The 16,958-nt window shown below is 39.5% G+C and overlaps 1 protein-coding gene across 1 annotated transcript in view; it reads right to left on the bottom strand.

The window, feature by feature from the left end:
* Nucleotides 1-9,475, bottom strand: part of gramd4a (GRAM domain containing 4a) — a 45,641-nt gene extending 36,166 nt beyond the window's left edge. The window contains 2 exon segments of the mRNA XM_034112345.2: nucleotides 2,079-2,292; nucleotides 9,101-9,475. Coding sequence (XP_033968236.1) covers nucleotides 2,079-2,292; nucleotides 9,101-9,129 — 243 coding nt within the window. The 5' untranslated portion in view covers nucleotides 9,130-9,475.
* Nucleotides 9,476-16,958: the final 7,483 nt, after the last annotated feature.

Genomic DNA, 16,958 nt, shown 5'->3' with positions numbered 1-16,958 from the left:
TACCTCTGGAAGAAGCTAAACTAGTTATTATAAATATATGTATTCTTCATTGTCGGGTCACTCATTACTGGATCAGTGAGCTGCATGAGATACTGACAGGCTGTCAGGAGAGGGAGAGAGGGAGGAGAGAGAGGGAGAGAGGAAAAGAGAGCACTTCCGCTAATTTCTCCCGTGTTATTATCCAAAGTGAATGTAAACTTGAATAATGTACATCATTTGAATGTAATAATTAAGTTGATTGTTGTTTGTGGAAGCTCCAGTGAATAAGCCCCATTAACTGAGTCTTAAACATCACTTGGAAGATTTAAAGTGATGTTTAAATCTTCCATTTAGGCCCCGCCCACTCAATCGGATCGGCGATCGGTATCGGCCGATACTGATTCCGGCGATCGGCCCCGAAATTGCCGATCGGAGCATCCCTACTAAGTACCACACATGCAGGGAGGCAGCCACCTGATGGAGCAGCAGAGGCCAGTGAGGTTGCATGCAGTTGTCTGTGCAACGACTAAACACCATCTGCCTGGTGACATTCAGCCTATTTAGTATCGACGTCACAGGCTAGTTTGTCAAAAGGTCCCAGTGCATGCAGCACAAGGGAACACTCGGTCTCCCTTTTACCGTATGAGGTAATGAAGGTGACGTTCAGAGGCAGGTTATTTTAATCTGGTGCCTCCGGATTGTGTCTGGGACTTCTGAAAGGCAGGGAATATGAGAGTTCAGCCAACAGAGAGGCTGCTTTTCTACATTAAATGCAACAGAATGCTGTGAGGGAGAGACTGCATGCCTCAATAGTGTTCGTGTGTGTGCGGCGTGGGTTTCCCAGCAGGGATGGGTGCTAGCTTGGTCTATTTTGAGGCTACAAAGTGCGAGTCATCAGCACCGTGATGTAGGCGATGTCGTTCCAGTGGGATGGTTTTAACGCAGGTGAAAACATACAGACTACACACACCTGTCTGTGCATCACTGAAGGCACAAGTCTATGCAGCATGTAGAATGGGTAGAATATGCAAAAATGGCCAGCTTGATCACTGACTTACACTAAACAGCAACAGATGTTTATTTGATGACTTGCAAAGAAAGAAAGTGAACGAAGGCAGAGATCGGTATTGTCTTCATTCAGGAAATGATATAATTGTCTGGTCTAATCTGTTTTCATTTCGGGTTATCTTCCCATCACTCCATGTGCATGATGGTGGCGACATTACGGCTGTTTTACAGAGCCACAAAGATAAGACAGAGACAAATATTTCATGAAATATGAACCGTACCATGCGTGGGAAGATTTCAAGAAAACATGATCTGATTTTCATGTCGAGGCTGGTGAGTTTGTCCTTTCTCATCATTTCCAGTTCATCATGTCCGTCTCCTCCCCTCTAGACTCCTCAGATGCCAATCTTCAGAGGCTCGATCACGGCCCTCTAGCCTCCTTTATCACTTTGTAATCTTTCCTCTGCTTTTATTTTCACTCCCTTCCCTGGATCCAATGTGTTCATCTCACCACAGCTTTCACCATTTCTGCTTTAGTCTGCTGTTTATTGCCATCGCTATTCCATGTCTCTGTATTGCTTTCATCTCCTCCATATATCTTTATAATAACAACGCTTCCTTGCATCACTTCCTCTCTACAAAGTAACAACTAAGTGGGTTTGAATAAAATAACCAAGTTTCCTAAAAATGCATTAAGCTAGCTTAAGATCCTCCAACAACAGAACGTTTGAAAAAGCAGCTACTGCATATTCCATCGATGTTGCTTTTCTGGAGATGGTGCTAGAGTCACACTGAGGGCAGAGCATTCTTTTCAAACGGAATAATTCATGGGTAGATTTGAAAAGAAACGCTGCCTGTCCAGATTAAATGTGTAATGAAGACAAAAGAGAGATGACCCTTTACTCAAAAGGGACAGTCAGAGATATCAAGCGAAAGAGGAGAGAAAGAGGGAACGAAGGGTGAAATTCATGAAGAAAAAAAAGATCAGAATCCCGCTTTTCCAACAAACTGCAAATGACCCTGACACACACACACACACACACACACACACACACACACGTTCACACATGTACAGCGTGTTGAGCACTCACAGGGTCTCGCAGGATCTCCTCCGTCTCTCGCAGAGATGGTCTGGGCTTCAGCTGCACTTCGTCGCTACATTCGTTGTCGGAGGCGGGCGGCGACTCGGCCAGATCCGGGAAGTCTTCTCTCGTCCTGGGGCCTCTGAAGCGGATCTTGTCCAGGCGCTTCAGCATGGTCAACACCGCGCACCTGGGCTTTACCTTAACATGGCGGACGGCAACCCTGAGGGGACACAAAACACAGGGGCCTGTCGTTAGTATGACTGGGTGGTAAAATGATTGAAGTGGTTACCATTCACAATACCAAGGGCACACGATGAACTGAAAAGTGTTTAAAAAAAATGTTGGCTACTCTAATTAAATGAACATGATCGACTGTGCATTACATGTTTTGTCTAAAGATTCAACGATTTATCAAGATTGATCAAAATGGTTGTGATTATCATTTGACATAATCGTGAAATGCACATTTGATGAAGGTGACATAATATGGAAATGACCATAGAGCATTAAAATGTCACCAGAATGTTGTCTGAAAAACAGTGATGGACCAACCGATCCAACAACCCAAAAGTAAAAATAAACTTAAATAACTGTCTCAGTTCAAACACTTAATTCCACCTCTTCAAACGGTTCGCTTTAGACTTCCACAAAACAAACTGTGACTTCATGAAACAGTGACCTCTGATGAGGACAAAGACATATTGGTATTTTGCGCTCAGTCCAATCTTCCACCTAATCCAATCCATCCATTTTAATCCAGCTTGTTTCCCCTCTGCAAACCTTCCTCAAGGTAACACATGACATAACCTCTGAAGCGCTAACCTCGTCAGTGATTGTGCTTTCCCCTTTGGCCTACACAGGAACAAGGAACCAGTAACCCTGTTAGAGAAATGAAGACCACATCCTTTCACTCCTGTGGCAAACAGTTGACAGCAGCACATGTCATCACCTCTTGTATTGATTTAATTTCCATGGCAGTGGATGTGCGAGGTGGCAAAAGGCTTAGAGCTTGTGTTTTGGTATCAAGCGCTGAGCTAATGGTGACAGATATAGCAGGGGTGCTGTTTTCTGTCATCCCGTATCACAGGAGTTAAGCTACTGAATTGTTTGCAACATACAGACGGCATTAGGAGTAGTTCTCACTGATAGAAACAATGTACACATAGGATTGAGGATCTCTTTAATGCGCATGTGAACCAGTACACATTTGCGATAAGCATCCATATAGGAGTCATTTTTAGACCAGAACAGATGCCAAACTGTTACAGCATCTGCAAGCAAACACTGCCACTAGATCACAAATGTCGTATTGGCCTATTGAACTCTGAATGCACCCAAAACTGTTGCCTAATAGCCAACAACCCCATTAAAAGCTTTCTTTAATAAGAAATGCTGACTGAATGAAACAACAGTGAGATTCCCCTGGGCCTGTAGTACTCCTATACAAGGAGGCTGTAGCAATTGCATAAATATGGCCGACCGAAGTATGTCACCACATTGTCAAAACAATCCGTCTGCCTTTTCAGAAGCTAAGCTACACAATGTGCAGTCAACGTGAACATGTCGATTTTTGACTGCTGTGATTTGTCATTTGGGAAAGGATTATGGGTCGCTCTCCTTGGTTTAATCCCTCAGAGATTACTTAATCTGCTTGAATGGCTGTCAAACTACAACAATTTATATTGTCTGAGATCTTTTCTCTGATTGATTGAAACATAAGGGAGGCATCACACCAGTCACTTTCATCTCATGAACACAAAGGCTACATCCCAAAGCCCGTTTAAAAATCAACCCTTGCCCCCTCGATTCTTTAAGGATATAAATGCAGTCCCCAATCAGGAAGGACGATGCGTAACTTCCTCGTGACGTTTTACTACAGTTGGTTATGTATCTGCCTGTATAAAAAATCTTAGAACAGTCCTAAACAAAGCTTAATCTCTCCATCTCCAATGATCTTGGGATCAGGCTACTAAATAATTGTAACACTGGATTATTAGATGATGCATTTACAAGCAGAGAAAGAATACACTAGAGTTAAATTCAACATTGAGTTTTTGCCATGAGGGTCCATAATGAAATGATTTTTAATTTATAGATTTAAAAAAGTTCGTAAGTCGCAATATGGTGCAATATCCAAATGGCAGTGAGCAATATTTGAAAAAAGCAAAATATGTAAAGATAATATTTGAATATTGTGCTGTAGAGAAGTCCTGGCCTACATACTGCTATATGCTATTCTACAAACTACTGTATATACAAAACTTGTGTTTGGCACAGTTCATCATTTATATTATATTTCTTAATGTTAATGTAAATAATTTTTCAAAAGTGGTCATTCTCTATAATATTGCAATTACAATATCAGCTCAATGACTATTTTCTCGCAATGATGCAGCCCTACAGTCAGTAACTTTTGTACTTTTTTTATCCACACAAAACTTCACACTATCTGTGTAGGAGGGACTGAGACGAGAAAACGAGAGACCACATTTTATTTCCACATGTTGATAACCCACCCACATGGGGACACATAAGTGGAAATTGCAGAGGTGATTTGTGGGTTGACCTTTCCTCCCTGAGGGGCCGGGCTGAGTGGAAACATGGTGAGTGGCAGCTTCGATAAACACTCCCCTTCTCAAGACACCTGTCATAATGAAATCTGTTCTCACAACAAGCACCTGCACCAGCCTTGCTGCTGCAGCTTAGTGAGCAACAAGCCACCTGCGGTTATCCAGCAGAAAAATCTACCCGGAACAATAGAGACTAATGAAAGCATCGGAAACACCGATTTACCGATTGGAAAAACGTCGAACACTTTGACATTTTCATTCAGAGTTCGATTAATAACTGCAATAAATAAATCACGCTCTATTCAGTCCGAAAGAAAGCCGTAATATTTATGAACCACAGTCATAATTCATATGAACTAAGCTGTTATTTAAAAGGCCATTACATGCCAACCCTCGCCTCCTTTCCTTTCATTTTCAGTGTTCTCGAGGCTACCTTTCTTATATTTATTTTATAAGTTGTTTTTTTCCAGTCCATACACAACATTTTCAAAAGGAAAATGAAAGGATGAAAAAGAGAGGACAGGAGGAGGAGGAGAAAGGGGGAGGTGCATCTCAAGGTCTGATCACTATGTGAATGTTGCACTAGGGAATACACACAAAGCGTCCTCATATGCTCGGTTAATATGTACAAAACACAAGGACACCTCCATCCACAGTTATCATAAACCATTGCCAACACAATGTCACTGGTGCCATAATAAGACACAACAACCGAGAGGTATAAAACTAAATAAAAAACATAGCTACACACACGCAGAGATGGTGTTTATTACTGAGTAGTACATTAAGGGTGAGTATCTTCATAATCCCGGTGTGGGTTAGCTGTAGAATATAGACGGCTTCTGGGAGTGTTTGCGTATGCTTTTGTCCGTCTGAGTAATCTTCTGCAAATGACCCGTAGTAGCTCGAGGTTACTCTTGGTCACACTCAGAGCCATCAGCCAATCACAGTCACTCATGGATATCAGGCTTTAGGATGCCCTCTGCTCTACATAGCCGTCGTTTCTACTAATTCATCTAGTAATTACTGCTTTAGCGAGTGATTAATCCTTCGGTCAATCAGCAAATAGATTCATCAACCAACAGCCCAAAATGCTAAGATAGTTAGTTTACCATAACAAAAAGACAAGAGTATTCACATTTTAGAAACTGGAACCAGGATATTTTCAAACATGCTTTAAAATCTTTAGTCTTTTTGACTATTTATGTTAGCTCTAGGTCATATAATCTGTCAAATATATTCTTATTTTAGCCGAGCAGCCTTATGTTTCACTACACTATCGCAAGTATGTTTGGATATGAACCATAAAACAGAAATGCATATTTATGAGTGCTATAACATGCATCACATTCTTTTATGCAATAGCAACAGGTCATGGCTACTTTCATCTGACATCAATTTGTTTTGTATACTGTACGATGGGCCAGTAATCTTCTCAGCTGTTCACAAATACACTCATCTTACTTAGATAGCCATCAGGTGTATGGTACACAACCCGCCCCCTGGCTATCTGCATCTATAAGAGGATACTGGTGTGGTATAGCCACATGAGTAGATCTTTTATAGCTGTCGCCTATTAAGCATGCATGAAAGTGTGGGGGGTGGAATCACTTAAACAACCACATAGTGTTGAGCACAATACAGGCTGGAGCACTTGCACAAGTAGGCCACTTACTGTCTGTTCTGGAACATTAGAGGCAGTCAGGTTTTGTTATCCAACAAGAGAAAGTTTGACAGTAAGTTCTTGCTAGCTGGAAATGCTACAGAGAAGTGTTTCTGTTTTGGTGGCTGAGCTGCATAAAACCATGTAAGACCATCCTGTCGTCGTCATCAATGCTGCTTGGTTTCTGCAATAAGGCTCAGTACGGCAAAAGGCTCACCTGTAGTCTCAATTTCAACACTTTTCGCGATCCATAAATGGATGACATACTTCTGTAGGCTGACAAGGAAATTAGCATCCAAAGGTCTCTCTCAACAAATAGTCAATGGGGTTTTTCCATTGGATTTTGTACTAAAGCAAAAACAGCCAATCACAGTCACTCATGCATACCAAAAAGAAAGGTTCGGAGGCAAGCAAACCTTTATGATTATTTTACGTTTTGTTAAGCAGGAGTAACTCAACATATTAACACCATTTGTTTAGTACAATGCTAACTCTTTTCAGGGTTTTAGGACTCAGTCTGAGTCCTGCACAACTTTTTTAAGACAAAAAGGAATCAGAATAATCCAAGTTCTAGCTTCAGAATCAGAATACCTTTATTCGTCCCACAGAGGGGACATTTGCATTGTTAGAGCAGGAAAGAGCCACAGACAGCTTAATGTTACATATGTTAAAAAAAGTACTAAGTTATGATATAATAAAAAAAAAAAGTTTAAAAAAAGCATGTGTTGCTCACATTCATAAGGGAAACATAGATATTTTCTAATCAGCCTACACAGGCAACAATTCAACCACCTTAAACCATATTGTTTATATGGCTTTTTGTAAATGTTTTCACAAAGCCTCATTTTAAATTTGATGTCATCCCTGGGGATAGAGTGGGAGGAAAAGAGGGGACTGCAGATATGATCAAATTTAATTACACCTATTAGACACATTCTGCTCTGTTTGTAGTCGGAGGCTAAACAGGGGTTTGGTAGAGCTCCAGTCACCAAATCGTGATACACCAAAGATACGGACGGAACGAGAAGAATGCACTTGCTTTTATCTAAAGTACTAATGAAAACCCCTGGGCAACATGTAGCTGGCTGAACAAAAATAAAAGTCAGTCATGGCATGCATTTTTCAAAGCCGACCTCATGTGCAGGTTATTTTATGTCAGGGCAGCTTTTGAATGTTTAATTTGTGTTTTCAGTCAGGTGCATGATATGTCTGGCATTGATTTTGTCATAAAATATGCAAATGGAGACAAAATAATTGTAGTTTTTTCCCCAGAAAGTAATAAATGTAAGCTGTTATAAGGATTCACCTGCTGATTCACTTTTTTACACAGACAACTAGCATGAGTGTTTTGAAGAGGATATATAAATATAGTGGCCTCGTGCATCAGGAACATAGTCAGACCAGAATTGCAAAGGAACATTTTAGCTACAATAGACATGATTTAAAAAAATAAATAAAAATGTGTTACCCTCAACCTGTCATTGCCTTCGATGCAGCACCCCTCCTCCTCTACTTCTCGTATTTCACCATGCGGTTATATAATGATATAAACAATCAATACTTCCTTAACAACATGTCAATCTGCCCTCTCTCAAATTAGATGGACAATGGGGACAGTGTCACCAGATTTGAACTCATATTAGGCGGGGTCAAATCAGGGTAGGAAACAAATGTTAGTCCCTACTTCCCCATTGAAATGAATCGGTAATTAATTTAGCTTTGACAGCACCTTCTAAACAGCACTGTCACATAGATGTCAGAGCTTCCTACCGTCCCAAGCTTAATACATGCACTTACAAATAGATTATGTAACTTGTCAAACTAGGTATTCTGTTCCAGTTTAAAGTCTGCAACTTCATTGTGTTACGTGCGAACATTAATGAAAACACTCAACCAATAACTTCTAAAAAGCAGTAGCCAGGCTAGATAATACTCAGTGATATGCAGGTGGGAAGTAACTAAGTGCATTTACCCAAGTACTGTACTTAAGTACAATTGTGGGATACTTGTACTTTACTTGTACTTTTACTCCACTACAATTCAGAGGTAAACTTCACAGATTTGGATCAATGATGTGAAATACAATCAACTCTTAAATAAGTCTTTAGTTACATCTGGAGTAAATTCACAAGCTATCCTGCAGTATACAAAGTTATTAAAACTAGCTGCACCTTTACCAGCTTTGATAAACACATTCATGAATCAATAATTATAATCAAAACATATAATAAGGATTATTCTGAAATGGACCAATTTGGATACTTATGTGTATGCTAATACTTTTGTACTTTTACTTGAGTACACGACCCGAGCACTTCTCTCACCTCTGGTGATATGGATATTACCAGTTTCTTAAAGCTAACAAAAAACAACAAAAAACACAACCAGTAAAACACGTGTTTTATAAATAGTATATTATATTTAAAATGTGATTTAAAGGGGACGACCGTTAGACTGTGATGTTCAGGACTCCCTCCAAAGATTGTACAGTTTGACGTCAGCTAGGCCAAACTGCACTGTTGAATTGAAATGTGTGACCGTTATATTTGTTAGCAATGGATTCTACGACTGAATTAAACACTAGAGTTTGAAGTCAGCTAACGTTAGGCCTAGAGAAAACTGTCTAAATAAAACCTAAAATGGTCGGACATTTTCTCATATCTGAAACATACACAACATGAGCCAAATAATCCGCATATTGGCTGACCCAACAAAACAGTCAGACAGGCGGTTGACATAAAACAACAACATTTCTTCTTACATTAAACGTTTGAAAATAAGAGAAACATTCTTACCCAGCACGTAAATCGTAGCAAAGTTTCATGAACACTGAGATTGCCTTTAGTCTGTTTTATCCTTCAGTACACCTGCTGCTCAGGACGTCTACATTAGCGCCAGTCCCACGGTGAAAAGCTGCTCACTCGGTCCATCCATCTCGATAATATCCGCTTGTATCTCCGTCCACCGACTAAACGTCGTGTCCTGCTGAGTGTTGGCAGGGGAAATACTGTGAAAGAAAATAACCAGTTGCGTCCCCCTCCTGACTGGAGAGAGCTGCCGTGACTAGCACCGTTTTGCCCAGAGCTTACAGATACTAGCTTGCTGCCTTCGTCTCTTGTTGATTTCTCAGAAACGGGCAGGGAGCCATGGAGCAGGGCCGAGGAAATTTCGTCAGTGTTCGGTGCTGCTTTCTTAAAGGGGCCGTGGAGAGATGCTTCGGAGACAGAGGAGATAAACCCGCCTCTTACCACCGCCCTGTGGCTGCCACTTTCGTTATAAAAACACGTGGGTAAACAATGGCGTCAGTATAATGTCATTAAGCATAGTGCAAAGTGACACAGAAGACTTCATATTATTTTCTTATTATTATGGTGCTCTGGGTTTCGTTTAAATATATACTCTGTTAAAATGCCTCATGGGTGTAAATAAACATTTAAAATGTAAAATTGTTAGGATTATTCGTAGTTAAATATAAGATAAAATAAGATAAGATAAAATGAACCTTTATTAATCCCCGAGGGGAAATTCAGTTGTACAAAGCAGCAACAGGGTAAGCGTGAAAAAAAACAGTACAGCAAAGATTCACACAGATCAATAAAATCTAAAATAAATAATAAATAACATAAAATCAAGGAAATAATGATAATAATAATAATAAAAGACTATGAAAATAGGAGATGAATAAAAATAAGAGTAAAATAACTGTCAGCATATATACATATTTGGTCATCATCTAAATTATAAAGTGCAGAATAGGTTAAAGTTAACATGGGTTGTGGAAACAGTGTATATTTATGACCAGTGATTTAATTTTATTCTGTTCAGTTATTCTTTAATATAAGAATAATAATAAGGTATTATTGCCAAGTGGGTTTTCACATCTTTCACATATTATTAACACAAATATCTAAGCTCTTACTAAAATATATCAACATTCTCTGTCCAAATTAAATAAATAATTTAAGGAGACATCAAAGGAAAAGTACAGACCAGTAAAATTAAGTTTATCTACTTTTCACTAACATATTGGCAATTTATGTTTCAAGGTCCATTCCATGACAACAATTCTCGTGGGGAAGTAGGCTACTGGGTCTAAATAAACTGATGTTAGAGTACAATGTGTTATTGTTAAAGGATGTTATAAAAACTGCCAACGGTTGCTACACTAAACCATCAAAGTTCCCAGAATAAAAACCTACTGACCGAATGCCCCTCAAATATTGTACAATTGTATCACATAATAATTATATTATATAATGTAGGGCCTATGTTTCTTTTTTGTACAAGATATTTAATACTTTGCAATTGCAATCATTTCACTGCTTACTATGACCAATTACCATAACTTAACATAACAATCAATGTATGTTTGTCTTAATAAATGCATCAAATTAATTAGGTTTAAAGATGGATTCCTCTCTCTTCATGGTGCTCTGGATTTGGTCGCTTGAGAAGCCTACTGAGGTCAATGAGTTTAAGTGAGTTCATCAAAGATGAATGTAAACTTGAGCAGCATTTTTCTTGCACATTTTCCACACATTCAAAACAATACAATTCAGAACCAGAAACTTGACAGTCTTGAAACACCAACCTTCTCATGTTTGTTTTGTCCATCTGTGAGATTCTTCTTGTCTTCGGCATGTGATCGCTTTCCCAGTTATCCCTCTATTTCAGCAATTGTGGTTCTGAGTTGTGAAGCAGTCTTGACAATGCTCCCGTCCCTGCACTTATAGTGCAAATGAATTTTGGATCTGATGGTCACAGAAGAGGAGGGTTTTGAAGGACCGAAGAGCGTAATGGGTAGAAAGTGAAATATAGAGAGAAACAGGAGTAAACTGACTTCTGACCTCTGAGATGAGACTGTAGATTAGGGAAGTAATCACAAGAACTCTCTATGTCTGCAGTCAGACTAACAATGAGGCCAATGAGAATCGGTGTAGTCTCACAAGAGCTTTGGCCTGATTGTCCTTCGGCTACCGTGTTGACACTTTCGAGTTCTCCTCACACTTTCTGTGAGCAGCCTACATAAGAATTCAAGCACAAAAGTGGATCAGACTTTCCAAGTTCAAGTCCTTTTTCACATTTAAAAAAGGTCAGAAAAAGTCATAGTTGTGTCTTACCGTCTCTCAGTTGCAGCTTCAGTAGATGAAAATTCCATGTTTGTGTCGCTTTAGCTTTTACTGAAGACCAAATTTCACATTTAGCTTGCCTGAACAAATTTGCCTAGGTAAATGTCCGAGGCACTGACGGAGAAGACTCTCCATCTACAGTTCAGACATTCTGCAGACCTTTAAAGAACAGAAAATAGATGTCTAAAGTCTTGAGAAATGTCCAATAGAGAAGTATTTTGCATCAGATCAGATGATATTCAAAGCACCGAGTAACTCCAACGTGTATTATAGGCACCCATATTAGATTACTTGGCTTTTATTTCACATTAATGCAGATTTCATTTCCTGGTAGACTTGCGTCATTAAAAAGCACTCCATTGTAGGCTTGCGTTAACATACCATTGGATCTCTATCTGTAAAAACGATAAGCTTATTTGGGATATCACTTAGAGTTTTTATCTTCAGAGATTGTGCAGCAAACAACAGTCCTCGATGGGAATCCCTAAACTAATCTCAACACACTCACACATGTCCACATTTACATACACACACGATTGATTTGTTTCTGTTTGCAACCTTCTTCTGATGTCTTTCAGCAAAAGTACCACTGTAGAGATTTCTCAAATCCTCCCCCGGGCATTAAATTAGAAACTCCGTAATAAACCCCTTAATCCCAAATCGGTATTTTCTAGAGGGCTGCACAATCACGTGTGTATTATGCAACTGGCGGAGCATCCAGAGTAAATTATAGAACAGTTGGGATGAGGGGGAGGATGGAGGATGAGCTGCTGATGCAAAACACATTTGGAAAAGATGGTGGATTATTCACTGACTGGTTATTATTTTTAGACATGATTAGCTATGATTCCAGACGGCTTATTTAAATGTTTTTTTAATAGAAACATGCTCTATTATTACCTCTCTTATGCAGTAGATTGAGTTATTCGACAGAACTGTCCACATTGTACTCATTTGTAATGCTATAACTTGACATAGTGTTTGATTTGCTATATTTCTGAGGACCTTTTATTGACCTCATCCTATCATTTGACACTATACTGATCCAAGGTGTATGTCAGTGCTGCGTATTCCTATAATTAATCCCAACTATGACTTTCACCACAATTACATCCCCTTACCCAACACTGTAGTATGGATTTTTATTGTATTTGATCATATCAGAAGAAATATGGTTGTAGAAGGAAAATCTCCTCGATTATTCAATTTAACATTCGTGCATTTTGTTGCTTTTGAATTCAGCTATTTGTTTGTAAAATGAATAAACTCACTTTAAGGGATTTCTCTCATCTTTTTTTCTTTTAATACCTATGGTCACAAGTACAGAGGTACAAGAACACACTCATCTAAAATAAGTCTATATGTGGCTTTCCATTCTTTACCAGTAGATGGCACAATTGGCTCAGTGTTTCTCTTCCCCCTGTGTGATCTCATTTAGCACAATAGTTTATTTAGGGTGCCAACGATGGCTCTCATGGGTCTGAATGATTTAGTTTGCCTGGCTGTGTTAGGACTGAGATAAAGAGGAGGGCACAGGGTCACGCTGATAGACCAACCAACTTCTCAAGTTTCAATTTGAAGGTTGTTTTTTCCATTTAAATATATAGACCAAATTATAAGAGTTGTTGATGTTGTACATGCACATGTGTCATGATTGTGAAGACCAGCATTCATACTTTAAAAGGCTCCCTCTGCTCCGGATCCATGCTTATTATTATTCATTATTGTACCTGATGTCACCTGAGGAGGTGTCTGGCTTCAGTTGCCATAACAACAAACCAAATAGGCTTGTGAAACCTGACCCTCCCATCTTACCTTTCACTCTACCTGCTGACAATAATTGACTTGGCAATACCCAGTGGCACCAGGGTGTATGTAGTTGTGATGGACTTGGCATAGATGCCATTTCCAAGCCCTGACATGGCATCTAACGCTGCAAAAACGACATCATTGACATGAGATACACCTTTCTTATGTGTACTATACCTTGTAGTGATGTTACTAGGTTACATCTGTCAACGGTTTAAGCAAAAGGAGAATTTATGGTGCTCTCTGACTTCTGCAGCCATTTACCTCTACTCCAACTCTTTGATCTTTGACCAACTCTAGCCACAAGTACATGTGGCTAGAGACAAATTCCCACAATCATAAAAGTTAAGGGCTGCGACTATCTTGGAATGCCGCAGCAAAGTGGCAGGTCTTAAAGTGGGCTGAGCTGTGGAAAAAATGTAAATAATGCAATGGAAAAGTTCAGTGTGGGGTTTAGCAGTGAATGGTCAATCATAAAGAGCAACATAGTATCTTAGTGGAAGGTTAAAGGAATATATGTGTAGTAGCAGCACAATGTAGAAAACTAATCCATTTTAATAAGGAACTTTTGTTGAAGCAACTGTAGGCCCTTACAGTTATTATTGTATCCAATGTGAAAGCAGTAAGAAGCTTGACATTTTGGGAAATACACGTCTTTCTTAAAGCTTTAGCCAGCAGCTGATTAGCTTAGCTTAGCTTAAAGACTTTAAAGGAATGGTCCACTCATTAGATAATTAATCAAAACTTCAGTATTTAGTGAAACGTTATGTTTAAACCATACCCTGAAGAAATCAGCGATATTCCCCGGTAAATAATGATTTTATAGCTCTTTTTTATCAAAACCTGTATATTCCGTCTGGCCGCCGCCATGTTTGCCATTTTCAGTAGTCACGTGATGGTCGTGACGTCATCCATGCGTTCACTTTGTCAACACACGGAAACATGGCGGAGTATTTGAGTTCGGACTCGTCAGCAGAGGAAGAAGTTTTGACCAATGTGAAGAGATTGGATGGGGGAATTCAGCCATACATATCAGTATGACAATACGACACCCTCTGTCCTTAGACCCTCACATCGTACAAGGAAAAACTTCCGGAGAAAACCCAGTTTAAAGGGAACATGGGAGAAACCTCAGGGAGAGCAACAGAGGAGGGATCCCTCTCCCAGGACGGACAGACGTGCAATAGATGCCGTGTGTAAATTGAAAAGATAATACATTTGCAACATAGGTAGTCCAAATGTTTGGAAATGCATGTGTGTATAATAGGAAGATGATATAAGATACTATATGTATGCATGTAGTACCACCCTTGCTAGCGATTCCCTCTCTAGTTTAGCATACTCAGCTTCGTTGTCCCTGGCCATAGAATCACGATTTTATGGGGCCGGAAAAAACTGGGGGGGAAATACACACTAGCAGGTACTACGCTATATGGAAAGGCCACCAAAAACTGTCCTGGCCTGGACGTTAAAACGGGGCTAGCCGCTGCAATGGAAATGCGCTATAACATACCTTATTCTTACTCCGAGCACTACTTCTGCTCCTCCGTCGCTTCACACTTGCAGAGGGCGATTTCTCAACTGGCCGAACTGGTGTCCTGGTCGGTGATGACACCAGAAAGACCGATGGTACTGCATCTCCATTAAGTAATGGTTGTTCCATAAATCCCATGTTATGTTTTATCATACTCTCAGAGTAGTCGTCCGGAAATTTGAAATGTTCGCTGCATACATGAGCCTGTAAATCTCTCGGTTCGGGCCGGCCACATTTCGCTAGCCACTGCCTCCGAATGTACTTCTTACGCTTACCTTTTGGCAACAGATGGAACTAAGCATTCCGTGGATTGTTCCTATCAGAATTATGGCAATATTTCGCGATACAGTGAGGCATATTTGAAGAGAGAAACTACAGTAAATAACATGGAGATCAACGTGTCTTCGAAAACCAAACGCATGGTTTACGTCACGTCCGGAAAATGGCGGCGCCCACAGTGTTGATGTTATTTCGGTATATAATCAGTTTAAAATCACTGATAATGTCATCGGATTAAAAAAAAAAAAAAAGAGACTGGCAGAGACTGGTCTGTTTTATCGGATGATAATTATTTAAAAATGAGTGTCATGAGCATACCATTCCTTTAAACAGGGGTAGCAGCTACAGTGGCCTTGTTCTGTCCAAAGTTAGGCTACATGTAAAGCTTACTAAGTAAACCATTGTATCTAGTTTGTTTAATATGTGCAAAAAGAAGTGTTTGAAAAAAAACTTGCCATTTAAGTTGATTTAACTAAGGGTAATGTTTGATACCTCTTGGCCTCCACATAGTTCCCTGTAGTTACTGTTTTCCTCCTTTTCCAAGTCTTCATGCTAAAACAACTTCCCAAAATGTCAAACAATTGCTAAAGTTAAAGTTATTAATGTGAATAACTTAAAAGCATTCCAAGAGAGGATTTTCATAATTGTAGTTAAAAAGCTTGTTAGTTTGTTGATTGTAACACTTTCTACATACAAACTAATTGGCTTGGGCTAAATACTATTTGCATATAAAAGGTCATATTGATATACAAATAGCCATAGCATGCATTTAAATACATTCAGTTTTAGGCTGCATGGGGGCTACTAAATGTGATTTATAGACACTTGTATGTGCACAAAGCTCACACTAAAAGTTACTCAGTATGTGTGTGTGAGGTTTTTGATCAAAGTAAGGACATTTATTAAGACCGGCTGCCACCATTGTTCTATGAGGATTAACAGTAAATCAGAAAGATACACCCACACCAACCAACACGTGCTTTTGGTGTTTCAGGTTCAGCTTCCACACACCCAAACTGCTTTCTGAAAGTCAGCAGGATCACTGGGCGCACAGGACAGGATGAGACAGTGACAGTAAGAAATACATTACCTTATAAGGACAATGTCTCCATAGCGTACACAGACTGCACTTCTGGGTGCACCTCTGTTTAAAATCAGTCGTCTCTGTTGGATTTATTTCAAACGTATATATTTATGTCTCCCTCCATCCTTCTATCTTATCCACAATGTTAATTAGCCTATCTCTTGATATAAAAATAGGACTTTATCCTGATACATAGAGCATTAAAGCACCTAAAACATGCTTTCAAGTATTACGTTGGTCTTGATAATCATTTTTTACCAGTCAAAAACTCAGCCAATCACACTACAGCCCAACTGTCATCAGTAACGATTCAAATATTGATCAATTCTGATTGGTGCACCGAAGTACATTGTGACGAAGATGGCTTCACTGTGGACTGACCATGGGACTGACGGCTTCGGGCTTTGTATATTGCATATGTGTTTTATTTTGAAAAGTGTTCCCTTTCCCCATGTCTGTTGCTGTTGATTGTGTGCACCTGGTGCCCTGTGTTGTCTCCTCCCCCCTCATTTCATTTCATTTCAAACCTTTATTTATCCAGATTGGTCCCATTGAGATCATAGATCTCTTTTTCAAGGGAGACCTGCAGCATATAGGTTCCACATGAAACATAAAACAATAAAGGACATTATACATTATATTTACAGGATACATAGTTATAGACATTTACAAGTGCCCATTGTATCAGCAAGCATTTCATTTACCCTAGCTTTAAAAACATGCAGAGGAATGAGATTGCTCAGTTTCAATTCTTGCTGAAGATTGTTCCAAGCAAGTGGAACTGCGCACATAAAAGCTGTCTTACCGAAAACAGTCCT

This window comes from Pseudochaenichthys georgianus, chromosome 23 (genome assembly GCF_902827115.2).
Source record: "Pseudochaenichthys georgianus chromosome 23, fPseGeo1.2, whole genome shotgun sequence".
In the NCBI taxonomy this organism is placed as follows: domain Eukaryota; kingdom Metazoa; phylum Chordata; class Actinopteri; order Perciformes; family Channichthyidae; genus Pseudochaenichthys; species Pseudochaenichthys georgianus.
Note: the sequence above shows the minus strand (reverse complement) of the source record. Positions and strands in the feature narration are given on the sequence as shown.